The sequence below is a fragment of the Oncorhynchus gorbuscha genome, linkage group LG25 (assembly GCF_021184085.1).
Source record: "Oncorhynchus gorbuscha isolate QuinsamMale2020 ecotype Even-year linkage group LG25, OgorEven_v1.0, whole genome shotgun sequence".
Lineage (NCBI taxonomy): Eukaryota > Metazoa > Chordata > Actinopteri > Salmoniformes > Salmonidae > Oncorhynchus > Oncorhynchus gorbuscha.
This window is the reverse complement of record NC_060197.1, coordinates 22,695,111-22,722,671: the sequence shown is the minus strand read 5'-3', so window position 1 is coordinate 22,722,671 and position 27,561 is coordinate 22,695,111. Positions and strand designations below refer to the sequence as shown.

The 27,561-nt window shown below is 45.3% G+C and overlaps 3 protein-coding genes across 3 annotated transcripts in view; 1 reads left to right on the top strand and 2 right to left on the bottom strand.

The window, feature by feature from the left end:
- The first annotated feature begins 716 nt into the window (after positions 1 to 716).
- On the top strand, positions 717 to 3,041 carry LOC124013582 (pollen-specific leucine-rich repeat extensin-like protein 2). The gene is made up of 2 exons (XM_046327899.1): positions 717 to 1,396; positions 1,704 to 3,041. Exons 1-2 carry the CDS (start codon positions 896 to 898, stop codon positions 2,988 to 2,990), a joined length of 1,788 nt encoding a protein of 595 aa, XP_046183855.1. The 5' UTR covers positions 717 to 895; the 3' UTR covers positions 2,991 to 3,041.
- A 3,745-nt stretch (positions 3,042 to 6,786) lies between these two features.
- LOC124014519 (ankyrin repeat domain-containing protein 46) lies at positions 6,787 to 16,091 on the bottom strand. The gene is made up of 6 exons (XM_046329619.1): positions 15,907 to 16,091; positions 15,034 to 15,119; positions 11,078 to 11,334; positions 10,522 to 10,680; positions 7,865 to 7,976; positions 6,787 to 7,595 (listed from the first exon to the last, which is right to left on the bottom strand). Exons 2-6 carry the CDS (start codon positions 15,085 to 15,087, stop codon positions 7,491 to 7,493), a joined length of 687 nt encoding a protein of 228 aa, XP_046185575.1. The 5' UTR covers positions 15,088 to 15,119; positions 15,907 to 16,091; the 3' UTR covers positions 6,787 to 7,490.
- A 915-nt stretch (positions 16,092 to 17,006) lies between these two features.
- LOC124014575 (collagen alpha-6(IV) chain-like) overlaps positions 17,007 to 27,561 on the bottom strand; it is a 186,653-nt gene continuing 176,098 nt past the window's right edge. The window contains 8 exon segments of the mRNA XM_046329734.1: positions 17,007 to 19,709; positions 19,711 to 19,889; positions 20,200 to 20,486; positions 20,705 to 20,896; positions 21,260 to 21,376; positions 25,680 to 25,826; positions 26,079 to 26,177; positions 26,553 to 26,714. Of these exon segments, the coding sequence (XP_046185690.1) occupies positions 19,631 to 19,709; positions 19,711 to 19,889; positions 20,200 to 20,486; positions 20,705 to 20,896; positions 21,260 to 21,376; positions 25,680 to 25,826; positions 26,079 to 26,177; positions 26,553 to 26,714 (1,262 nt within the window). The 3' untranslated portion in view covers positions 17,007 to 19,630.

The following is a 27,561-nucleotide window of genomic DNA, read 5'->3' as shown; positions in this document are numbered from 1 at the left end:
GCCTCTTGGCAGCCTTGGCAACCGGGGTGAGCGCGAGGATCGTGTCTGCCCGCTCTTTGAAGCATTGACGCTCCGCGGAGAAGTTCTCGTCCCCCGACTCCTCTACAGGGGACGCGGAGGGAGACACTGGGGGAGACCGTGTCGATATATTCGCGCTGATCTCCTTCCTGCTCGTCATCTTCTTAGTTGTATGTATGAGGGCACGGTAGTGGGAAAAATCCGTTACTCTTTGCTCATGAAAGTTTTTGTCTGTGCGCCTTGCAGGTTGATAAAGAATGATTGATGGATGGAATTCACTTGAAAGCTGCATGCTTCATACATATTAAAAACGTCACAATGCGAACTTTTTTAGTAACCAATGCCAACACACAAAACATTTAGCAACGAGTCACAGTGAGACGCGAGTCATACGTAAAAGTAAAATCATAGACGCCAAAGAACTCCGAAGCTATTCTAAAGATAAATACTGGTCCAACAATATTTTTGTGTGTGTTTTTTCTTTATTGTGGTATGGCGGGAGTTTCGTTCTGTTTCTTTGAATCAACCATTCAATAAACCGCCTCAAGGGAAATGCTTTCAATAGTGAGAGCTATGTCCACTTACATTGGTTGTTTTAAAGCGCGTTGAGGTAGCCACTCGGATGTCAACGATTGATATTCTGAGTGGAGACTAATCAGATTTTTTTTCGAGCCTTGACTGTTGTTTGGATTGTTTGCGCGCGCGAATTCACCTTGGTTTAAAGCGCATTATGATGTCACCTCGTTGCCATTGAGCTTCTATGACGTCCATAAAAACAAGTGCTACATTTAAAATTAATGACGACAGCAATCGTGATTTCTGTTATTGAGAAGTACCTGTGAAGCAATATAACATTTTCGGCTTGCTTGCCAAAACTATGGCCACGAATAATTTAGTGGAACAATCGCAACAGCTAAATAGTGACAGCATGAGTGCATCTCCAAGAGTGTTAGGCATAGACCTAACCGTTCACAAACGGCACAACAGTACGAGGGTACGAGATGTTGAAGCTGAGACTTCCGCGATTGGCACTGACGTAGATCTTAGCTACCTTCTGGAGGAAAACGCTCGACAGATGCTCAAATATCGGAAGAGGCCTCGCCTTGACCACGAAGAAATAGTGAAACTGAGCAATTCCTTCTTCAATCAAGATTTCCCTACGAGGTTGTGGAAAATAGTGGATTCGGACTTGTTCAAGTCGGCCACATGGGACAAGAATGGCATTTACATGCTTCTCGATGAGGAACGGTTCACCAAGGAGGTGTTGCAGCGAACAGGATTCCAACCTACTCTCCCATGTGTCACCATGGCAGGATTCGACCAACAACTGATCCTCTACGGTTTTCAAAAGCTCTCCTCAGCTACCCCCACCTCAAAGGTATGGCCTAATTGATCAAACACATTAAGTGGCCTAAATCTATTAGCAATGCATTACCAATGTGGTTACATGTTTTTGTCACAAATGGCACTCTATTTATTCCATTTATGGTTCCTTCTCTCCCCTTATGGGTCCTGGTCAAAAGTAGTGCACTACATAGGGGACATGGTGTCATTTGGGACATAAAGCCTACCTACACTATCATCATATAGGCTATTTACGGCTCACAATCATAACTCACTGTCACAATCTCTAGGATTTACAAATAGGCCCGATCTCATCTCAATGCCTGTCTTATGTTTTCCAGTTGTCCATGTACTACCATCACAGCTTCAGACAGCACCAGGAGAACCTACTGAAGAAGATCAAGGTACCGGTGGTTGCAGAGGTGGAAGCGGTGGAGGAGGACGATGTGGAGATAGTCATGGTCATCCCTGGTCCTCCCCGCCAGCCCGACCCTCCTGTTACTCCCATTAGCCCTCCCGTTACCAGTAAAGCTGAGACCCGGGACGGCCAGGCCGAGAAGGATGAGAAGAAGGAGAAGGAGCAGCTCTCGCTAGCTGCCAAGGACCTGGTTGCCAAGATCAGCTCGGCTGTTAACCAGAATAAGACCGTTCTGCTGGTCACACCCTCCTCCTCCCACACCCCATCCACATCCACCCCGGCTCCAGCCTCCTCGCCAGCCCCGCCCTTTACCTTGTCCTACCCCACCCCAGCCCCCTCCTGCTCCTACTCCAACCCATCCACCCCTGCACAGGCCCTAACCCCCTATTACACCTACTCCACCCCGGCTCCCACCACAGCCCCAGCCTCCTCCTCCCCAAACCCACCAACGGCCTCTGTGGCTGGGGCATCTTCGCCGACGTCCAGGCCTACCACCACCCATGACGGACACAGCGGTAGTAGTCGAAGCATCACTCCCATAGGCCATGGTTGGGTGAGGCTCAACCCCAACCCTTTCGACAGGGCACCAGGACAAGCTGGACCAGCCCCAGGTCCCCCTGTGGCCACCCCCGATGCCTGCCCCTACCACCTAGCCCACTCTTTGGTCTTCACACCCTCCATCAACCACCAGCTTTGTATAGCCAAGGCCCAGTTCGAAGAGGCAAATGAGGCCCAGGCACACCAAGCCCACCAGTCACAAGCCCAGGCCCGAAATGCCCATCTAGCACAAGCTCAGTCCCATCAGGCTCAAGCCCAGCAGTTCCAAGCTCAGGCCCTAAATGCCCACCAGGCCCAAGCCCATCAGGCCCAATCCCAACAGGTTCAAGCCCAGGCCCTGTATGCCCAGATGGCTCAGGCCCAGATGGCATGGATGCAAGCAGCGATGTATAACCCCTGGGTCCTCCAGGCCATGCAAATGCAGATGGCAGCCTATATGTCCCCCCCACCACACTACCTGCACCGGCCAGCAGGGGGGTTCTCAACCACTCACCACATAAACCCAGTCTTCCCCAGTGGGAGCAGTAGCCCTGCAAGAGCAGGGTCAGAGTCGGGCCGCTACTCCCCTGATCCGTCTTTCTCCCCGCCCAATCCCCGAACCCCTCTATCCCTCCATTCCTTGATCCACCCATCTAAGCTAAACCTTGAGTAGGCCTATGAGCCCCCTCTTCCCCCACATCCCTGAAATACTTTTTAGAGAAAACCTTCCATCTAGATTATTAATAAACTATTTTGCAGTTCATATTTTTTGGGTTAGTGGTTTCTTTTGTGTGTGTGTGTGTGTGTGTGTGTGTGGGGGGGTTCAAATCCCCGAGCTGACAAGGTACAACTCTTGTCGTTGAAAATAAGATGTAGGCCTATATACCAAATAAGTAACCTAATAATGAAATATTCTACCATGGAAAAGGGCAGGATTTCCTCTACTACATAACCAGCTCCAAGCTTGTTCACATAGAGATCTTACTCAATTTGTAACGTCTGCTTCCAACTCACACTCTCAAACACGTAGATCCCCTGAACGCAGCTCACCCTCCAGATCCCAATCACCTGTTCACACACCTGTGTGTCATTATCACACACTATTTAGTTCAGTTCTTTGCACCCCATCGTTGTGAGGTATTGTTTGTTTTGTGACACTCCTTTTTGGAGCTTATGGTTTTCCTGTAATTTAATCCTCCCTTGTATGATAGCTTTGGCCTGCCTCACTAACGACGCCTATTTCCTGCCTGTACTTTAGCCTATCGGATTTCCTGTTATCAACCTATTGCCTGATCTCCCGGACGACGTCACTAGCCCTTTCCCTGTCTGAACTGTTGCCTTTTTGGACCCCCTGTGTATGACCTTCTGCCTGCCCCTGGACCCAGCTATACCTGCCTCCTCCTGTGGTCCTTTACAAATAAACACCTGCTGCGCCCTGCGCTCGAAACCAGCTCTCTGTCTCCCATCGTGTTCACTACACAATTACTATTCTAATTCCTGATTCTATGCTTGTTCAGCTATCCTGGGTTAAAGCCTGTCCTCCTGAACGATTAAACTCAAGCCTTGGTTGTTTGAATGAGGTAGGCCTACCGTCATCTTCAGCTGCAGTGGTCAGGTCTCTGGGGGCTTTCACTACGGGTTTTGCTTTGGCATATGAAATGTGCCGATGTCTTCAGATTCACACCATATAAAGATAGACATGGTTTTAAAAACGTACCTAAATTACACATTGTAAAGAAGGAAGCCTGTACAGAATAACTATATTCCAAAACATGCATCCTGTTTGAAATGTCACTAAAGTAAAACTGCAAAAAAATGTGGTAAAGAATTTAACTTTATGTCCTGAATACAAAAGCGTTATGTTTGGGACAAATCCAACACAACACATCACTGAGTACCACTCAACATATTGTCAAGCATGGTGGTGGCTGCATCATGTTATGGGTATGCTTTTCATCGGTAAGGACTAGGGAGTTTTTTTTTAGGATAAAAAATAAATGGAATAGAGCTTGAAGAGTAAAAATAATAACATGCAAGTATTTTACAATCCACGTGTGCAACACTCTTAGAAACTTAACCAGAAAGACAGTTGTAATCACAGGAAAAGGTTGATTCTAACATGTTGAGGGGTGTGAATACTTATGTAAATTCAATATTTCAATAGAATATATTTTCACTTTGTCATTGTCGGGTATTATGTGTAGATGGGTGAGATATGTGTATTTTTTTTATTCGACTTGAATTCAGGCTGTAACACAACAAAATGTAAAACAAGTCAAGGGGTATGAAAACTTTCTGAAGGTACTGTATATATGTATATATATCTATATATATGGTTTTGACACGGTAGGCCTACAACCCAAACAGTGTTCCATATGAATGACTTGAAGTGTTTTGACATGGTTGTTTCATAACTTCATTGTGTCAATTGTTTGCTTTGCTTGTTAGTGTATATCAATTCCCCATAACATGTCACCAGTCGTACATTTACCTTTAATTCCTATCATTTCTAATCTACAATGTTGTTACTTTGGTTACGCTAATTCATTTGAATGCATTCAATGTTATTATTCCAGTCTTTCCCTTCTCATTGTCTGAGTGGACACATTGTTTGCAGAGTGAACAACATATGCTACACTTGTGAGAAACAAGATTTGTCACTTTAGTCATTGTCTTTTGTTTGGAGTGCTTCTGTCAGTATTGAGCAAGGACGCGCACGCATAGAAGTAGACCTATAGGCTGCCTGGCCTGGCGTAAATGAAGGCATATAAATGTGCCCATATGGGGATCTGATAGTATTTCTCAAAGTAATGTTTTCTTCACCTCAAACAGCAAGCAAAGGAAGTCTTGTTTTTTTACATCCATTGATAATTATAATAGATCCTCAATGTATTTTTTTATTTTTTCCCAGCTCTCGTTTCGATAATGTTATGCCTTGATCCACTGGAAACGTAAATAAATAGGCCTACGTGATTACTTTTTATCAGTGCGTGACTTTTACTGAAATAGGTTCCGGTACTCATTTTGGATGCTGGTAATGTTTATATAAGGTGCAGGAACTCCACAATGCTTTTTCGCTAATATTCTATAAGAGGAACAGAAGCTCAAGCCGTAGAAAATATGAGGTGCGGTACTCCGGTGAGCTTCTTATCCCTTACGCAAATAGCCAACAGCTGTGTCTGTCCTGGGAAACTGAGGGCCCAGAATATTTTATACAATGTTGCCACCAACTTAATAGTTAATAAAATGTTGTTTTTTTTTTATCATTATATTTTCTACCTGAAGGCTGCAATGCTTTTATTTGTTGGCTTTATGTAGGCTATTTTTACATAGATGGCAATGATTGTGAGATACGAAGACTTCATTATAAGTTAATGAAACTGTTTCACAAAAATGTGCATATGAAAACCATAACTGGCATGCAGATCGGTAGAAATACATTGGATACATTGGTATTCAACATGAGAAGGGTTGCTGACTCCTAGCGTAGCACAACTTCAGGAGAGTAATGGCAGAATCTTAGAAAGCCAGCTGGAGCGGGAGAGTAGTTGAGTCAGCTGAAGTTTTTTTAATTCTGCTTATCTAGATCTCTGGCGTCCTCTTGAGGCATTTGTCTTATTTCATCAAGCTTAAAGCGTCAGACAAGCTCAATGCATATAGCTGATTTTATTAAACATATAGGGTGTATCCAGTGGTGCCCCATCATTCAGGGACAACTTCAATTTCTCTTCTTATAAACCGGAATAGTGTCAACTACATTAGATATGCAAAGTTATGTAACTTAATATTAGTATGAAACCACATGATGTCAGAATTGCAGTCGTGTAAAGTACTTTTTGGGGGGTATCTGTACTTTATTATGTATATTTTCTACAACTTTTACTTTACTACATTCCTAAAGAAAATAATATACTTTTTACTCCATACATTTTCCCAAACACCCAAAAGTACTCATTACATTTTGAATGCTTAGCAGGACAGGAAAATGGTCAAATTCACGCACTGGAGAGCATCTGGTCATCCCTACTGCTGGTGATCTGGCGACTCACTAAACACACCTTCTTTGTTTCTAAATGATGTTGGGAGTGTTGGAGTGTGCCCCTGGCTATCCATAAATAAATAAAATACTACAAAAAGGTGCCATCTGATTTGCTTAATATAAGGAATTTGAAATGATTTATACTTTTGATACTTAATTACATTTTAGAAATTACATTTACTTTTGTTACTTAAGTATATTTAAAACCAAATACTTTTAGACCTTTACTCAAGTAGTATTTTACTGGGTGACTTTCACTTGTCATTTTCTATTAAAAGGTATCTTTACTTTTACTCAGGTATGACAATGGGGTACTTTTTCCAGCACTACAGATTTGTATATTTTCTCTTTTTGAGGGTTATTCTTTAAAAAGCCATGTTGAGTATTCCAGAAAAAGAAAACGGTGACAAATTCACGCCACTGTACAATATTTAGTTTGATTTAGTCATTTATTTTGTCATAGGGATTACTAACACATGAAATGATGTGGATTCTCATTCATAACGAGCCACGTTGAGAATGTTTAAAGCAAATGTTATAGAACACATATATAGTACAAAATGCAGGAAATGCAGACTCCCCGGGGTGCTGCCCAATAATATCTCCTTTCTCCTGAAGTGTACACTCATTCACGCCTTCTCACAAATCTAAAAGCATTGGATTGGTGGAGGCCTGGGTGGCAGTTCTAGCCATATACCAGTCATATCCTTCCAAATTAGTGAAGGGAAGTTAACACGTGCACACTTTAGGAGGAATGAGAGATCATTGGGACGTGGCCCACCTGGGGAAAAGCCACTGTTAACCATCACATATGGACAACAAGCCCTGGCTAGTCATGTCAATCACAATGACATCACATGAGAACAAGCATTACTCTGCTCTCTGCTAGAATTGGCTGGATTGTTAAGGTAAGAGTAGTCTCCAAGGTTGGAAAGGGAATGTTTTGCTGGAATTATGCGAGTACGTATGTGTGCGCGAGTGAATCTAAAAGTTAAAACATCCACCCACCCCTTTACAATCTAAACCCCAGTGCCTCCTTGCATGTCGCCCCAAACCTTCCATTCTTGTCCTCTTTTTTTAACCGCCCCCCTTCCTCTATCTGTGCCCCAGTTCCGACCGTTCCTCTCTCCCTCCTCAGTGTACCAGCTCCAGTTGGCTGGCGGAGAAGGGCAGCACCCCGCTGACGTAGTAAGCGATGCCCAGGGAGAGCAGGGCGATAACCACCAGTAGTAGCAGCACCTGTAACAAGAGTTCGAAAAGCAGCCTTTATTGTGAGTTTCACCAAAATTGAGACACCAGGGTATACACATTATGGTCATTTGAAGACCCCTTATTGGCTACGACTGCGGGGTAACTTCCTGTCTCTGGCAAAAAGGTTCTGTTGCTAAGCAGGAGATGCCTAGCTTAATCAATCCGACAAAAGACACACTTGTACGGCATGTCACAGAACAAAAGTCCCAGTCTCCTTGCACTGCTAAACATCCGTGACGCTGCAACGTGCCACTTACCCTCCAGAAGCCCAGGTCCTCTACAAACTCCTGCCAGGTGGTCCTGAAACTGGACAGTACCCCCTCACTGTTCTGGAGGTTGGGGTTGAGCAGGGAGTGGCTCTCCATTGCACTGACAGGGAGAGAATGAAGTAGCCCATGGTTAGCTTACATGCCACCATGACATAACTTGATATACACAGAGTGTTCTAAACATCAGGCACATCCTTCTTTATATTGAGTTGCACCCCACTTTGCCCTCCGAACAGCCTCAATTCCTCGGGGCGTGGACTCTACAAGGTGTCAAAAGCGTTCCAAAGGGATGGTGGCCCATGTTGACGCCAACGCTTCCCGCAAGGTTGTGTCAAGCTGGCTGGGATGTCCTTTGGGTGGTGGACCATTCTTGACACACACGGGAAACTGCTGAGCAAGAAACAACCAGCAGCGTTGCAGTTCTTGACACAAACCAATACGCCTGGCACCTGCTACCATACCCCGTTCAAAGGCACTTCAATCTTTGGTCTTGCCCAGTCACCCTCTGAATGGCACACATAAACAAGCCATGTCTCAATGGTCTCAAGGCTAAGAAGTCCTTCATTAACCCGTCTCCTCCCCTTCATCTACACTGATTGAAGTGGATTTAACAAGGGACCCCAATAAGGGATCATAGCTTTAACCTAGTCAGTCTGTCATGGAAAGAGCCGGTGTTCTTAATGTTTTGTATAGTCAAAAGTTTGGACACACCTACTCATTCAAGGGTTTTTCTTTATTTTTTCTACATTGTAGAATTATAGTGAAGGCATCAATACTATGAAATAACACATATGGAATCATGTAGTAACCAAAAAAAGTGTTAAACAAACCAAAATATATTTTATATTTGAGATCCTTCAAAGTAGCCACCGTTTGCTTTGATAACAGCTTTGAACACTCTTGGCATTCTCTCAACCAGCTTCACCCGGTAGTCAATTAACAGGTGTGCCTTGCTCAAAGTGAATTTGTCGAATGTCTTAATGTGTTTGAACCAATCAGTTGTGTTGTCAGGCAGGGTTGGTATACAGAAGATAGCCCTATTTGGTAAAATACCAAGTCCATATTATGGCTAGAACAGCTCAAATATACAAAGAGAAACGACAGTCCATCATTACTTCAAGATATCAGTTAATCCGGAAAATGTCAAGAATTTTGAAACCGTCAAGCGCTATGATGAAACTAGCTCTCATGAGGACCACCACAGGAAAGGAAGACCCAGAGTTACCTCTGCTACAGAGGATAGGTTCATTAGTTATCAGCCTCAGAAATTGCAGCCCAAATAAGTAACAGACACATTGCAACATCAACTGTTCAGAGGAGATTGTGTGAATCTCCTCTCAATAAGAAGAAAAGACTTGCTTGAGCCAAGAAACACAAGCAATGGACATTAGACCTGTGGAAATCTGTCGTGTCTTTGTGAGACGCAGAGTAGGTGAACGGATGATCTCCTCATGTGTGGTTCCCACCGTGAGGCATGGATGAGGAGGTGTGATGGTGCTTCGCTGGTGCCACTGTCTGTGATTTATTTAGAATTCAAGGCACACTTCACCAGCATGGCTACCACAGCATTCTGCAGCGAAAAGCCATCCCATCTGGTTTGAGCTTAGTATGACTATAATTTGTTTTTTAACAGGACAATGACCCAAAACACACCTCAATTCTGTGTAAGGGCTATTTGACCAGGGAACTGACCCGGCCGAGACAATGTATTTTTTATTTAACTCGGCAAGTCAGTTAAAAACAAATTCTTATTTTAAAATGACGGCCTACCCTGGCGTCGCCCTATGGGACTCCCAACCACGGCCGGGTGTGATGCAGCCTGGATCACCCACAATCGCCCGACCTCAACCCAACTGAGATGGTTTTGGATGAGTTGGACCCCAGAGTGAAGGAAAATCAGTCAACAAGTGCTCAGCATATGTGGGAACTCCTTCAAAACTGTTGTAAAAGTATTTCTCATGAAGCTGATTGAGAGAATGCCAAGAGTGTGCAAAGCTGTCATCAAGGCAAAGTGTGGCTACTTTGAAGAATCTCAAATATATTTTGGTTTGTTTACACTTTTACAACATGATTCCATGTGTGTTATTTCATAGTTTTGATGTCTTCACTATTATTCTACAATGTAGAAAATAGCAAAAATAAATGAAAACCCTTGAATGAGTAGGTGTGTCCAAAACTTTGACTGGTACTGTAGATAGGAGTGGCTTTCCGTCACACTGAGGGGGGAGAGAGGGGAGATGGTGGTAAATGAGATAGACTGTAACATTACTTATATATACACACACACTGAGATTATCGGAGGAGCGGAGAGACATTGAAGATCGGTTTGACAACCAGCACACAGTGATGCAAATTCATTCATATTTTATATGCTGCACTTCTGTTCTAGTCTCTTGCCCCCTCTGGTGAGTGGGTGTGAAAATCAGAAACTGCAACACACATACTACAATAGTCACCTCCTGTGGAACCCTTTCACCTCGTGCTACCCTGTCCCCGCCTCACCTTTTGCTCTCTGCCATCCGCATGGTCTCCAGCTTAGAATGGGTGTAACAGAGTTAAGATCACATCATAAGCTCACTCCGCAGCTTGAAGTCTCCACTCGCGTTGCCTAATTGCACCCCCCCCCTACCTCCTCTTCCCCTCACCTCTCGCTCTCAGCCATCTGCATGGTCTCCAGTTTGGAGTGGGCTCCTCTGTTAAATCCTTTAACTTCCTGCTCCTCCAGGCCCTCCAGCAGACGGATAGCGTCCTTGTTCACCCCGCGCCTCTTGGCCAGTACAAGGGGAGTCGACCCGTTGTGGTTACTGAGAAAGTGAAAGGGAACGCTTGGATGTTAGATTGTAAAAGGTGCTGGTGCTTCTTTCAGATGTTAAGCCCACATTTACTGTCCTGCATCAGTCCATGGCCCGTGGAGTAGAAATGGGATAAAGGAGAATATTGTTCAAAACTGGGATGGGGTTGTTACGTTTGCTAGTTTAATGTGTCTTGGATGGTCCATGATAATGCACATTTTGTCAGACAGTAGGCTGTCTCTAAGGCTCTGAACCGTTCCAACACTAGCTTTTACCCATCTCTCCTTCCCTTTCTCACCAGATATATCTAGACTTGAGCCACACTCACATTCAAGTGCTCTCTCTAAAAAAAATCTAAAAAAAAAAAAAAGCCACTACCCCTCAATCCAACTCCCAGCCCCTCTCTTACCAGATGTCTATCTTGAGGCCGTTGGACACCAGGAACTGGATGGTATCCACATGTCCACAGAGGTGCAGGGCTGTGTTACCCTGGTAGTCTGTAGCCAGGAGGTCTGCCCCAAACTTATGGAGGAACCAACAGATGTCCACGTTCCCCCTGGCAGCCGCTAGGTGCAGGCCCGTACGACCCCGGTTGTCCCGTATGTTTGGGTCACAGCCCGTCTCCAGTAGCCGCTTGGCGAAAGGCAGGTCCCCGTCAATGCAGGCCTGCAGATAGGGATTTGCCTTTATTTAACCAGGTAAGTTATTGAGAACACATTCTCTACTGGGCAATTCCGTGGGAAAGTCAACTTGAGCATCCGCAACAACAAAAAGTTGTCATTTCATTGGCCATCTAACTAACGACATGTGTTCTAGCTAAGATTCTATTGGAAAATATATGCGGAAATGCATTTGTCATACATGGCAGTACAACAATCTGTGAATAGTACTGGAGTATTTTTATTTTCTCCAAATGAAAGCCCCCCAAAATATACAGACTTCATCCAGTGTCCTGAAAAGTGGATTGGCAGTATATGCTAAGGCTAGGCGGTATCCGGATTTTCATACCGTCATACCAGTTCTGTAGCATACATGTATGTGGTATTACCGAATGTGCACACAATGGGCGCTATTTCAAATTTGTTTTATTATAATAATAATAAATGAAAAGGAATACAGTCAAGACGTTGACAATGTTATAAATAATGATTTTTAATTGAAACAATACATTTGGCTTCCGTCAAAGAATCCTCCATTTGCAGCAGCTACACCCTTGCAGACCTTTGGCATTCTAGTTGTCAATTTGTTGAGGTAATCTGAAGAGATTTCACCCCATGCTTCCTGAAGCACCTCCCATAAATTGGATTGGCTTGATGGGCATGTCTTACGTACTATACGGTCAAACTGCTCCCACAACAGCTCAATAGGGTTGAGATCCGGTGACTGTGCTGGCCACTCCATTATAGACAGAATACCAGCTGACTTCCTCTTCCCTAAATAGTCATTGCATAGTTTGGAGCTGTTCTCGTTGGTCATTGTACTGTTGTAGGAGGAAATTGGCTCCAATTAAGCGCCGTCCACAGGGTATGGCATGGCGTTGCAAAATGGAGTGATAGCCTTCCTTCTTCAAGATCCCTTTCACCCTGTACAAATCTCCCACTTTACAACCACCAGACCATCACATTGTCTCCACCATGCTTGACAGATGGCGTCCAGCACTCCTCCAGCATCTTTCCATTTTTTCTGCGACTCATGAATGTTCTTCTCTGTTAAGGGAGTAGCACACAGTGCTGTACGAGATTTTCAGTTTCTTGGCAATTTCTCGCATGGAATAGCCTTAATTTCTCAGAACAAGAATAGACTGACGAGTCTATGCGTAACCATGCCAGATCAGGAGCTCCACACACATCCGGTGGCTTCACTTGCGGGATTGTCACAGATCATCCACCCAGACAGCTGATGAAACTGTGGGTTTGCACAACCAAAGAATTTCTGCACAAACGGTCAGGAACCGTCTCACGGAAGCTCATCTGCGTGTTCGTCGTCCTCACCAGGATCTGACTGCAGTCCAAATGCTCACCTTCGATGGCCACTGGAACGCTGGAGAAGTGTTGTCTTCACGGATGACTCCCGGTTTCAGTTGTACCGGGCAGATGGCAGACAGCATGTATGGCGTCGTGTGGGCGAGCGGTTTGCTGATGTCAACATTGTGAACAGAGTGCCCCATGGTGACGGGGGGGTTATGGTACGGGCAGGCATAAGCTATGGACAATGAACACAATTGCATTTTATGGATGGCAATTTGAATGCACATAGATACCGTGATGAAATCATTGTCTTGCCATTCATCCGCCACAATCACCTCATGTTTCAGCATGATAATGCACGGTCCCATGTCGCAAGGATCTGTACACAATTCCAGGAAGCTGAAAATTCCCCAGTTCTTCCATGGCCTGCATACTCACCAGAAATGTCACCCATTGAGCATGTTTGTGATGCTCTGAATCGACGTGTACGACAGCGTATTCCAGTTCCCACCAATATCCAGCAACTTCACACAGCCATTGAAAATGATTGAGACAACATTCAACAGCCTGTTCAACTCTATGTGAAGGAGATGTGTTGTGCTGCATGAGGTAAATGGTATTCACACCAGATACTGACTGGTTTTCTGATCCACGACCATACCTTGTTTTTTTAAATGGTATCTGTGATCAACAGATGCATATCTGTATTCCCAGTCATGTTAAATCCATAGATTAGGGCCTAATGAATTTATTTAAATTGACTGATTTCCTTATATGAACTATAACTCTGTAAAATATTTTAAATTGTTGCATGTTGTGTTTATATTTTCGTTCAGAGTATTTTTTTTGTTGGCGGGGGGGGACGCACAAAACAATTAAGACAACAGGGATCTTGGTACAGGAGAAATTGAATGTTTCTGCTGTAACCAAGAAGCTTGATCTTGACATCTAGCCACAAGTTAACAGACTAAATGCATAGCTGGATCCCTGAGCTGGATATAATTTATTTGACAAATCTTTCTTATAAACTATATTTCTTATAGTTATACTTAACTTATAATAAATGATTATTTAAAATGGTATTGAAAATCATACCGTCAGTATTTCGAAATCTACACATTATATCGTATAATGGGGTATCGACCAAGCCTAGTATAGGCACATGTAGATTGTCTCATATATTTTGCACAATATTTCAGAAGAATTGTAATACAAAAAAGTTGTCTATTTACCCACAATATTTTTTTTAACCTTTATTTAACTAGGCATGTCAGTTAAGAACAAATTCTTATTTACAATGATGGCCTACACCGGCCAAACCCGGGCGGCGCTGGGGCAATTGTGCGCCGCCCTATGGGGCTCCCAATTTTCTTCGAAAAGGCTATCCATGTTTTGACCTAAGACTTACAAACTCACTACTTTTACTATTATGTTATGTTCCTGAAAAAGCTTGTCCATTTCATGTAACATCCATAATGCTTCTTATTTTCTTTATTTCACTAACATGCCAATATTTAGAGGTCTGCTTTTTTTTTGGGGGGGGGGCACTCCCCCCAAGGGGTACTATAGACACACACATCAAAAGTTTAATTTACATTTTGTTTGTCCATTCTGTGAGACATTAAAGTTGTGATTTTGCATGCAAATGTAATGTCCATAACGCTGAAATCGTCCTACTACAATAGCAACCCGGGATGAGTTAGATCAATAATAGTCAATTGATGGTGTCTGTATGGCTTTCAGAACATTTGGGAATTGAACATTTAAAACCCCCAATTTAGTGGTATTTTTCATCCCATCCAGCTGTAGAAAATACAAGTTTAAATTATTTATTTTGATTCAAAGTATGTACAGCTTTTTCATCCCCACAATAGATAACAAAACACGTGTTTATTTTGCATGCACACCTTTTATTGACTTTGGCTGGTAAAAAAAAATGTTTCAGTTTATAAAACAACTTTGATTAGGCTAATAATTTTATTAACCCTAGCAACCATCAACTTTAAAGACTGGGGGTGTATTCATTCGTGCACACTGTAGCTAAATGTTTTGCAACCAAAAAGGTTTTTCAACAGAAGCGAGAGTTTCTTATTGGACAAATTCAGGAAGCTAGGTCCCTCCACGTTTTGTCCCGTTTGCATCAGTTTGGTTCCTAGTGAATACACTATTATTGCCCAATCCCAAATTGACCCCCAGACCCTACACCCTATGCCCGTGCGAAGATCTGAGAGGATTTGACAGATGTAAGCAACATGGTGAAACTTCCACTTTTGCAGTGAGCAAGTGGATCTATTACCATATTGTTTACGCCGGTCAAATCCTCTCAGATCTCCACAAGTGCATAGGGCATCGGGCCTAGGGGTCGATTTGGGATTGACACCCTTGTGTTGGACTCTACCTGCAGCAGGGGAACGGAGGTCTGCGACGAGTCGTTAATGAAGACATAGGACATGTCCGAGTGGGTGTCAGAAAATTCCAGCGTACCTGAAGAGGGGGAGGGAGGGACGGTAGCAGAGAGAAGGGTGAGAGGGAGGTAGGAAGGAGTAAGGAACGGGGAGGAGGGTAGGAAAGAGCAAGAAGGGGGAGGGAGGGAAAGAAGAGAGGAGGGAGGGAAAGAAGAGAGAAGAATGGGATGGATGGAGGGAGGGAATGAGAAAATGAGACAGGAATGTTTCATTTTTTTAGGCCTCTGTAGAGTGCTGAGGCAGTAACCAAAAGGGAGCTGGTTCAAATCCCCAAGCTGGCATTGTGGAAAAATATGCCCTTGAGCAAGGCAGTTAAATCCACAAAAATAACTGCTTCCGGGCGCCGATGACGCACTGGTGTCGATTAAGGCAGCACCCAGCACCTCTGATTCAGATCGGTTTGGTTAAATGCGGAAAACACATTTCAGACGAAAGCATTCAGTTGAGCAACTGACTAGGTATCCTCTTTCCTCTAGCTTGCCGTCTTGGCAAGATAAAAATCAAAAGCTAACGTTATGTTAACTTGCCTTGACGTTAGCTAGCTAACTGATATGCATATGTTTATGTAACGTAGCCAACATTAGTTAGCTTACTAGCTAGTAGGCACATTGTTATTATAACAACACAGAAATATCTACTAAATACGGTAGCTAGCTAACGTTATTGACATCGAATCGTTTCATGATCCAATATACCCAGCTAGCTAGCTAGTACCAAACGAATGCTAGCTAGCTAACACACTCGTAATAACGTGACAACAAGCATTTGTCGAGCTTATTCAGTTGTTCGTGATGTTAGCCAGTTACCTGTTTAGGTGTTCCAAATCAGAGGAGAAAATCTAAATTCGCTTTTCTGCTAAGCAGTGTGTTGTTGTGGTGGATGCTGAACCAGCTGTGATTTTACAACAGCTCACCGCAAAGTGGGTTACTCTCTGGGTGTAATCATTACGCCGATTCTGTTGCAAAACGTTTTGCAATATAAATCGTTTACTCCGATGGCAAAACGCAAACGAGAGTTTCTATTGGACAAATTCAGGTCGGTCCCTCCCCGTTTCGTTCCGTTGCTCCATTTGCTTCAGTTTGGTTCCTAAACAGTAAATGGTTTCCGTAATTAATACACCCCTGTTTTTTTGCGGCAGAGGAAGAAGGCTCTCAGAATCGGATCTATCAGTCAATCTGCATTTATAGTAGGCTTAAAAACACACATATTATTACTGTGGAAAGATACATTAATATACAAATCAGTTGACCTAGCCAGAAATGTCCCACCATATAAAGCATTATGGAATTCAACATAAAAACTTTGCTATTTTGGTGTTGTCATTTACCAGATACTCTTATCCATAGTGACCTAGAGTAGTGAATGCATGCTGCAATAGATTTTAATACCCCCCCCCCCCGTACTGGTCCACCGTGGGAATCGAACCCACAAACTCTGTTGCTCTATCAACTTATGTTTCACTGTGGAATTAATGTTATATATATATATTTTCAAGGTAGCCCTGAAGGCTGTATGATTATTATTTATTTTTTTCAAGAATGAGAGGTTTTGACAAACATGAAAAAAACGTAGCCTAATAATGTCAAATCAAATCCAAAAACCGTGTATACAAAGTGTATTTAAGGTCACAACACACAACATATTTTTTTTTTCTTCTCAAAATACAACAAGAAAATAGTCTCACCTGATGCATTTACCCCATCCAGTGGCATTCTTAAAAGGCTGCATGTTATTTTCCCACAAATTGTTATTTTGACAATAACCAGAGAAAAAGAGTAGAATTAGTCAGCCTGTGTAAATGCTGCAAAATGAGAGTGGTTAAAAACTGTCGATGACGTTGTGTTAGTCAGTGGTTGACAATCAAATGTGACTGCTGTGGCTTTCCACGGAAGAGATGACGACAAAATAAAAGTGTTATCACCTAAGTGTTATACTTTAATGTTGTCTTGTTAAGCACACAGCACGTTCTGTGTTAAGTACCAACTAGGTTAGGTATGTTGCACTCTTCAAATTTGATAAACCCACGACATCAAACAACATACATTTCATTTGGACCCTTTTACAACATCCTGTAGTCTAGATCTGTATAGGTGGTATATCATTTTGTTTAATTTCTCTCAAACAATCCTACTCATTGTTCTTCATTCAATCTGAATCTCTGTTAGTTGTAAATACTTTTATTTCATTGTGAACACAACACTGCACCTTTTGGCCAAATCGTTTGAGGAAAATGTAGCATAATCATTCAGTTATACATCTCTGTTATACATGTAAAATGTGGATTTGTATGAAAAATATTTATATTTCAGGTTCTCAAAATTCCTTTTAAGACAGTGGAATATATTCAACAGAGGTCAGTGTCAAAAGAGTGACAACAAAAATGTGTTTTTATCTTTTTTGTGTCATTCAAATATAACCATAGAATTATATATTTCCATATAAAACATATCCTAAACTTTTTTGTTTTTATCATCGAATGTACAGAACATCTTCCCCAAAATGTATTTGTAAATAACCTTTGAACCAGGGAATAATTACAGTGAAGTATAAGAATTACAATCTAGATTACAGACAAAAGAACAACAAATGAGAAAAAATCTAATTGAAAAAGATGTACTCAGGGCTACCAATGAGAGATGGGCCTATGTGTTAGACATAGTGGTCATAGTGGTTACAACTTAAGTCACCCAGCACTTTTAACATCAGTGGCTGCGTTCCAGGCCACCTACATTGCAGGCGTTGCATTGGCGTCAGATTGCTAGATCATATGATGTGGTTAGCTGATATATTAATCACCTATCCAGGTGTTTTGAGATCTCGCAGGCGTCTGCAATGTAGTCGCACTGGAACGCATCCATTGACATGACAGCAACTGAGGAGAGCAGATAGGGACTACAGCAACACAGTAGGCCTTATCGTTTGCTCTGATAAAATGTATGGTGAGCTTCTGTCCAACAACAAATATTGTCACGGAAAATGTGTGTGTGGTGTGTTTGTTGTTAGTTTGTGATTCCTTCCAAGCAGTTACTGCCTACTTGTATGTTTTGGCTCAAGTATGGGTGGTGGAGGGTTTTATAAAACCCAAATTTGGTCACAAAAAATAGAGCGAATATAGTTACTCTCCTCACCTCGATAACCTGAGTGAAACCATGGAGAAAATGATGGTTCTAAATAATTACAAAGCCAACATGATTTGGTGCAATGTACGATTGGCTTGGTCACCCATTCCAGTCAGTGAAGGAGGTGAGTTTAAAGTAGCAATATTCAATATCTGTTTCCACCCAAAGTGTGAAACCCCCCCTAACAACTGCATTTGTAAACAAAGGGTTGGGTCTTGGGAACATGGAACTGCCATTGAGTTACTTTAATTCTATGTTATCTGTCTAACACAGTGACAGTTAAATGACACATATTCACTATTAGGGTCTCACTGTAGGTGGAAACTCAAATTATGGAGTGCTCCTTAAAAGGAGATGACATGGTCACAATAATCATGTGTGTTCAGTGTTGATGGCTTGTGTTCCAGCAGTGAATTGGGGGGGGGTGATGTTGGTGGTTAGAACCTTCAACCTCCATCGCTGTAGCTAAACTGAAAAGACTGACTCCATTCATACCACAGGAGGTTGGTGGCACCTTCATTGGGGAGGACTGGCTCATAATAATGGCTGGAGCTGAGTAAGTGGAATGATATCAAATGCATGCAACACATTGGTTTCCATGTCTTTGATGACACACCATTCGCTCCGTTCATGCCTTTGTGGTGAGCCGTTCTCCCCTCAGCAGCCTCCTGTGATTTATACCAATTATAGGCACTCGCATTACTGCAATACATTCACATACACAGACATAATCGATATCATACGTGTGTGTGTGTGTGTTTGAGTATAAAAAGCGGCTGGCTAGCTATAGCAGTTAACAGGTATGTGTAGCAGGTCTCTTAGGTTCATGACTGCATGTAGTTGTAACAGTAGAGATCGTATTCATCCCAAATAGCATCATATTCCCTATGTAATGCACTACTTTGGACCAGAGTCCTATGGGTAGTGCACTATATAGGCCATTTGGGATGTAGCCCAGGAAGTGAAAGCGGTTCAGTGCAGGCGAAAGGGATGGTTTGGGGTTGCACTCTCCGAGGTAGCCGTGAATGTTTTCAGACACATAACCATAGTAACGTGAAAATAACAAAATGAAGACACATAAAACACACAGTATAGCACCACTGTCGGTAATAATCTAGTTGAGAACGGGACTGCTCATCTCTTCATCCCTTTCTGTCTTACATCAATACAAGGGCATCATAAACCCACAGAAGGGCCCTCGTCGGCTAATTCGGGAGCCCCTCACCCTCCTAGTGAGACCCCTAGATGAAGCAGGAGAGGTGCTCAAATTCAGTCAGTCAAAGTTTTTTTTTGCATTTCAATTACTCCACCTCCACCTCTCTCGTTTCCAAGTAATCATCACCCTCTCCTTTGTTGTTTCAGTCTCTCTCTTTTTCATTTCCCATCTCTCCATCTTCGTCTCTTCTCCCGGCTACAAGATCTTGCTGCAGACTTGACAGCGACTGACTCGGCTGCGTTGGTTGCCTCCCTTCAGCGTGTCCATCGGAGGGGGGGTCGAACTCCCGGTTAGGCTCAACCGTGGTCAGCCAGAAGCTGTACTTGTTGGCAAAGTAGTGGCAGGTGCCCTTGGCCCCATTACACTCGATGAAGGGCGTGGCGCGGAAGTCTTCCAGACAGGACCCTGGGGAGGACAGGGACTGGCCGCCGCCCTCAGCCCCGGCAGCAGTGTGCTGTATGGGGGGAAGGGAGAGAGCGAGAGGAGAGGAGGGGACCAGACAAGACCTAGGCGTTAGTCTCTAGATGGTGGTTTAGACTATGTAGTTATTGGGTAGTGAACTAGCTTTCATTAGAGAATCAAATATAGGCCAGGATTCAAAGCGTGATTGACATTTAAAGGCCATTTTACGATTGAGCCGACATCTTCAGCGGTTGCCATGAATGTGATCGCAAACGCAGGAATATTGGCTTAAGGCACTCTGGGCGACAACGCTCTATACTGCACAGTGGATTAAATCTGGCCTTAATCCCACCCCAACTCACCATGAGAAAGGAGTACCCGATCCAGAGGGACCTCCAGCCGGCAGGGCAGGTGGGGATGGTGAGGTCCTGGGAGTGGACAGCTACAGGCTGGGAGTAGGCCTCGCACACGGAGCACCTGCTGATGTACTGGCTGATAGCCTCCTCTCCCACCGGCATCATGGGGATGGGTGCCGTGGTGGACAGCCAATAGGACTTGTCGTTGCGGCTGGCGTAGTAGCAGATCTCGTTGGGCGTGCAGTACAGGAACGGGACAGTGCTGAAACCGGGAAGGCAGGAGCCTGCCATACCTGCGAGAGAGGGGAGAGGAGGGAGAGAGGTGGAGAGAAGGGGGAGTCGGGGAGGAGAGATATAAAGCTGAGCTTTCCGCAAGTTTTGTAGGTCGCTCTGCCTGCCTGAATTGTATAATCGCTAATGTTGCCCTTGTGTGTCTGCGTGTGTGTGTGTGTGTGTGTGTGTGTGTGTGTGTGTGTGTGTGTGTGTGTGTGTGTGCGTGTGTGTGACGTACCAAGGTCCTGGTTATGGGCCTTCTCCTGCCCCTCAACATACAGCAGACTGTATCCTTCCCAGAGCTGAGCCATGCCCTGAGGACACATGGGCACCTGGTTGTTCTGACTGTGCTTCACCAGAGTGTAGCCAATACTCCTGCTGCGCGCCACACTACCTGGGGGACCCTGCAGTCCAGGCTTACCGGGCAGACCTGGGTGAGAGAGGTGAGGAAGGGAGAGGGGAGGAGAGAAGTGGGGAGGGAGTATGTAAGTAGTACAGGTTCATGTTGGGTATCACTTTACTTAAAACCTCCGGCTATAATGCATTATGATGCGGTTATAAAGCAATGTAAGACTTGTCATGTTGTATAGAGGTCGATGTGTGTTCGGACGGATTCGAATACAGACATTCTAGATACACACTCATACGCACAGTTGGCAAATACACTGTAGGCACTATACACTGTACGTAAGTGTACACACACACACACACACACACACACACACACACACACACACACACACACACACACACACACACACACACACACACACACACACACACACACACACACCTTGTGACCCGGTAGGTCCAGGGAAACCAGGAGGACCAGAGTCTCCCAGAGGTCCGTCCAGGCCTGACCCGCCGTTCCTCCCCAGCTTCCCTACCGCGCCGGGCCTTCCTTTAGGACCTGGAACAGAGGAGGAGGTTCTGATGTTACTTCATGTTTTATTCCCTAATGGGTCAGGTTTGGATCAGGGTACTGTAAACTGATCCTAGATATGGGATTACATTTACATTTACATTTAAGTCATTTAGCAGACGCTCTTATCCAGAGCGACTTACAAATTGGTGCATTCACCTTATGACATCCAGTGGGACAGTCACTTAACAATAGTGCATCTAAAACTTAGGGGGGTGGGGTGAGAGGGATTACTTAACCTATCCTAGGTATTCCTTAAAGAGGTGGGGTTTCAGGTGTCTCCGGAAGGTGGTGATTGACTCCGCTGTCCTGGCGTCGTGAGGGAGTTTGTTCCACCATTGGGGGCCAGGGCAGCGAACAGTTTTGACTGGGCTGAGCGGGAGCTGTACTTCCTCAGTGGTAGGGAGGCGAGCAGGCCAGAGGTGGATGAACGCAGTGCCCTTGTTTGGGTGTAGGGCCTGATCAGAGCCTGGAGGTACTGAGGTGCCGTTCCCCTCACAGCTCCGTAGGCAAGCACCATGGTCTTGTAGCGGATGCGAGCTTCAACTGGAAGCCAGTGGAGAGAACGGAGGAGCGGGGTGACGTGAGAGAACTTGGGAAGGTTGAACACCAGACGGGCTGCGGCGTTCTGGATGAGTTGAAGGGGTTTAATGGCACAGGCAGGGAGCCCAGCCAACAGCGAGTTGCAGTAATCCAGACGGGAGATGACAAGTGCCTGGATTAGGACTTGCGCCGCTTCCTGTGTGAGGCAGGGTCGTACTCTGCGGATGTTGTAGAGCATGAACCTACAGGAACGGGCCACCGCCTTGATGTTAGTTGAGAACGACAGGGTGTTGTCCAGGATCACGCCAAGGTTCTTGGCGCTCTGGGAGGAGGACACAATGGAGTTGTCGACCGTGATGGCGAGATCATGGAACGGGCAGTCCTTCCCCGGGAGGAAGAGCAGCTCCGTCTTGCCGAGGTTCAGCTTGAGGTGGTGATCCGTCATCCACACTGATATGTCTGCCAGACATGCAGAGATGCGATTCGCCACCTGGTCATCAGAAGGGGGAAAGGAGAAGATTAATTGTGTGTCGTCTGCATAGCAATGATAAGAGAGACCATGTGAGGTTATGACAGAGCCAAGTGACTTGGTGTATAGCGAGAATAGGAGAGGGCCAAGAACAGAGCCCTGGGGACACCAGTGGTGAGCGCGTGGTGAGGAGACAGATTCTCGCCACGCCACCTGGTAGGAGCGACCTGTCAGGTAGGACGCAATCCAAGCGTGGGCCGCGCCGGAGATGCCCAACTCGGAGAGGGTGGAGAGGAGGATCTGATGGTTCACAGTATCGAAGGCAGCCGATAGATCTAGAAGGATGAGAGCAGAGGAGAGAGAGTTAGCTTTAGCAGTGCGGAGCGCCTCCGTGATACAGAGGAGAGCAGTCTCAGTTGAATGACTAGTCTTGAAACCTGACTGATTTGGATCAAGAAGGTCATTCAGAGAGAGATAGCGGGAGAGCTGGCCAAGGACGGCACGTTCAAGAGTTTTGGAGAGAAAAGAAAGAAGGGATACTGGTCTGTAATTGTTGACATCGGAGGGATCGAGTGTAGGTTTTTTCAGAAGGGGTGCAACTCTCGCTCTCTTGAAGACGGAAGGGACGTAGCCAACGGTCAGGGATGAGTTGATGAGCGAGGTGAGGTAAGGGAGAAGGTCTCCGGAAATGGTCTGGAGAAGAGAGGAGGGGATAGGGTCAAGCGGGCAGGTTGTTGGGCGGCCGGCCGTCACAAGACGCGAGATTTCATCTGGAGAGAGAGGGGAGAAAGAGGTCAGAGCACAGGGTAGGGCAGTGTGAGCAGAACAGCGGTGTCGTTTGACTTAGCAAACGAGGATCGGATGTCGTCGACCTTCTTTTCAAAATGGTTGACGAAGTCATCTGCAGAGAGGGAGGAGGGGGAGGGGGCGGAGGATTCAGGAGGGAGGAGAAGGTGGCAAAGAGCTTCCTAGGGTTAGAGGCAGATGCTTGGAATTTAGCGTGGTAGAAAGTGGCTTTAGCAGCAGAGACAGAGGAGGAAAATGTAGAGAGGAGGGAGTGAAAGGATGCCAGGTCCGCAGGGAAGTTTTCCTCCATTTCCGCTCGGCTGCCCGGAGCCCTGTTCTGTGAGCTCGCAATGAGTCATCGAGCCACGGAGCGGGAGGGAGGACCGAGCCGGCCTGGAGGATAGGGGACATAGAGAGTCAAGGGATGCAGAGAGGGAGGAGAGGAGGGTTGAGGAGGCAGAATCAGGAGATAGGTGGGAGAAGGTTTGAGCGGAGGGAAGAGATGATAGGATGGAAGAGGAGAGAGTAGCGGGAGAGAGAGAGCGAAGGTTGGGACGGCGCGATACCATCCGAGTAGGGGCAGTGTGGGAGGTGTTGGATGAGAGCGAGAGGGAAAAGGATACAAGGCAGTGGTCGGAGACTTGGAGGGGAGTTGCAGTGAGGTTAGTGGAAGAACAGCATCTAGTAAAGATGAGGTCGAGCGTATTGCCTGCCTTGTGAGTAGGGGGGAAGGTGAGAGGGTGAGGTCAAAAGAGGAGAGGAGTGGAAAGAAGGAGGCAGAGAGGAAAGAGTCAAAGGTAGACGTGGGGAGGTTAAAGTCGCCCAGAACTGTGAGAGGTGAGCCGTCCTCAGGAAAGGAGCTTATCAAGGCATCAAGCTCATTGATGAACTCTCCGAGGGAACCTGGAGGGCGATAAATGATAAGGATGTTAAGCTTGAAAGGGCTAGTAACTGTGACAGCATGGAATTCAAAGGAGGCGATAGACAGATGGGTAAGGGGAGAAAGAGAGAATGACCACTTGGGAGAGATGAGGATCCCGGTGCCACCACCCCGCTGACCAGATGCTCTCGGGGTGTGCGAGAACACGTGGGCGGACGAAGAGAGAGCAGTAGGAGTAGCAGTGTTGTCTGTGGTGATCCATGTTTCCGTCAGTGCCAAGAAGTCGAGGGACTGGAGGGAGGCATAGGCTGAGATGAACTCTGCCTTGTTGACCGCAGATTGGCAGTTCCAGAGGCTACCGGAGACCTGGAACTCCACGTGGGTCGTGCGCGCTGGGACCACCAGAGTAGGGTGGCCGCGGCCACGCGGTGAGGAGCGTTTGTATGGTCTGTGCAGAGAGGAGAGAACAGGGATAAACAGACACATAGTTGACAGGCTACAGAAGAGGCTACGCTAATGCAAAGGAGATTGGAATGACAAGTGGACTACACGTCTCGAATGTTCAGAAAGTTAAGCTACGTAGCAAGAATCTTATTGACTAAAATGATTAAAATGATACAGTACTGCTGAAGTAGGCCAGCTGGCAGTGGGTGCGTTGTTGACACTACACTAATCAAGTCATTCCGTTGAGTGTAATAGTTTCTGCAGTGTTGCTATTCGGGGGCTAGCAGGCTAGCTAGCAGTGTTGTTTACGTTACGTTGCGTTAAAAGAACGACAATAGATGGCTAGCGAACCTAGAAAATCGCTCTAGACTACACAATTATCTTTGATACAAAGACGGCTATGTAGCTAGCTAAGTAGCTAGCTACGATCAAACAAATCAAACCGTTGTACTGTAATGAAATGAAGTGAAAATGTGATACAACCTGTGAATGCGACCGGGTAGTTGAGTTCTATACAGAAGACGTTGGCTAGCGTTGGCTAGCTGTTGGCTAGCTAGCAGAGTCACCTACGTCCGTTAAGGACGACAAATAGCTGGCTAGCTAACCTCGGTAAATTAAGATAATCACTCTAAGACTACACACTCTAAACCTAAACAACACAATTATCTTGGATACGATGATACGATGATACGAAGACAGCAAAGACAGCTATGTAGGTAGCTAACACTAAACTAATCAAGTCGTTCAGTTGAGTGTAAAAGTTTCTCAGTGCAGCTAATCAGTGGACGTTAGCTAGCTGGCTAGTGAAGACTACGTTAGGACGGCGAAATACGATAACTACGCAATTATCTTTGATACAAAGACGGCTATGTAGCTAGCTGAGAAGAAATTGCTAAGATAAGACAAATCAAACCGTTGTGATATAATGAAATATAATGAAAAAGTTATACTACCCGTTGGAGCGACGTGCAGATGCGACCACTCGCTCCAACCGGAACCGGAAGATTAAGGGGGTGACTGTGGGGGGTGACTGTGGTTAGTCTGAATCCACACAAGGCAAAACTGATCCTAGATCAGTATTCCTTCTCTGAGATGCTTTGTGAATATAGTCCCGAGTAGGTTACTTACCCCCCTGCCTGGCCTAAGGCTGTTCTAAGTGGGCTACTCACCCCCCCTGCCTGGCATGCCGGGATTGCCTGCTTCTCCCACGGACCCTGGAGTTCCGTTGGTCCCGGGGTCTCCCATGTCTCCATAGGGTGTCGGAATGACCGGCCTGGGGAAAGTTATACCTTGGGGTCCCTTACGACCAGTATCACCTAGAGGGGGAGGGAGAGAAGTGTGAGGGGGGGATAGGAGGGAGAGGAAGGACAGGATAGGAAAAGAGAGAGAGGGGTAGAGAGAGAGAGAGAGAGAGAGAGAGAGAGAGAGAGAGAGAGAGAGAGAGAGAGAGAGAGAGAGAGAGAGAACGCAAAATGAGAGATACATTTTTTACAATTAATTAATCAAATTGACAAAGACAAGTGTTTCATCTTCAAGATCAGTGTGTGTTAAAAGGATAAGTCTCTCACCTCTCCTTCCTTTGGGTCCTTTCCCACCGTAGTATCCTGGATCTCCAGGGAAGCCCATTTGTCCTGATGCTCCACTGTACCCAGAGTCACCTCTGTCTCCTGGGCAACACAGCCACAACAACAACATTTACAACACACCCCATCAGACACACGGTACACCGACTACGGGGTAAGAAAATGTCAGATAAACATCCAATTCTGGCTGATACTTTATTGAGTTGTCAACAAATGTGCCCATCAGACAAATTGTACGTTTCAGATCAACATCCAATTTAGGTTGATATTCAAACGGGAATCTTACTTGAAATAAAGCTTTTTTTTAACTATATGGTTGACCCTATGATTTGACCCTATGAGTCTATAAGGCTACCGTCAAGGGTAATCATCCTCAATCTGAGAGCCATCATCACTGTACCTTGCTTTTGAATCACATTCGGATGGATATTACAGTACATTGATTTGTCATCCCTGTACCTTTGAATCCAGGGTTTCCGTCCCGTCCTGGGCCACCTGGACCCCCAGGGTCTCCACGGTTACCAGGGGTACCAGGGATGCCAGAGAGCCCAGAGTCGCCTCTGTCCCCTTGGGCTGTACCGGGCCCCGGTGGGCCTGGGGGGCCTGGAGGACCACGGTAACCTGGAGGATCCGACCATAAACAATTAACACAAGAGTGAACCAGCTACAGTATAAAGGTCTATAGAGTGTTGGATTTAGATGGAGGGAGGAGAATGAGAGATGACTCAGAGGGAGAAATGGAGAGAAGGAGAAGAGGACAACCTGGAGGAACGGACAGAGGGGAGAGGAGATGTTAACACTCAGTAAACTAGGTATAGATATAGAGTGGAAAGAGATGGAGAGATGTAGGGAGGAAAGAGAGAGGGGAAAGTAGAAAGGAGTGGAAAGGAGGAGAAGAACATGGAAGAAAGAGGAGGAAATTGAGATGGAGGAATATAAGGAGACTAATCTCAGCTGATCAAATCAAATCAAATTCTATTATTCACATGCGCAGTATACAACAGTGAAATGCTTACTTACGAGCCCCTAACCAACAACGCAGTTTATTTAAAAAGAAATATGAATAAGAAATCAGAAATAAAAGTAACAAGTAATTAAAGAGCAGCAGTAAAATAACGATAGCGAGACTACATACAGGGGGGTACCGGTACTGAGTCATTGTGCGGGGGCACCGGTTAGTTGAGGTAATATTTACATGTAGGTAGAGTTATTAAAGTGACTATGTATAGATGATTACAACAGAGAGTAGCAGCAGTGTGAAGGGGGGGCAATGCAAATGGTCTGGGAGGCTATTTGATTAGATGTTCAGGAGTCTTCTGGCTTGGGGGTAGAAGCTGTTTAGAAGCCTCTTGTACATAGACTTGGCCCTCCGGTACCGCTTGCTGTGCGGTAGCAGAGAGAACAGTCTGTGACTAGGGTGGCTGGAGTCATTGCCTTGCGGTCGGAGGCCGAGCAGTTGCCATACCAG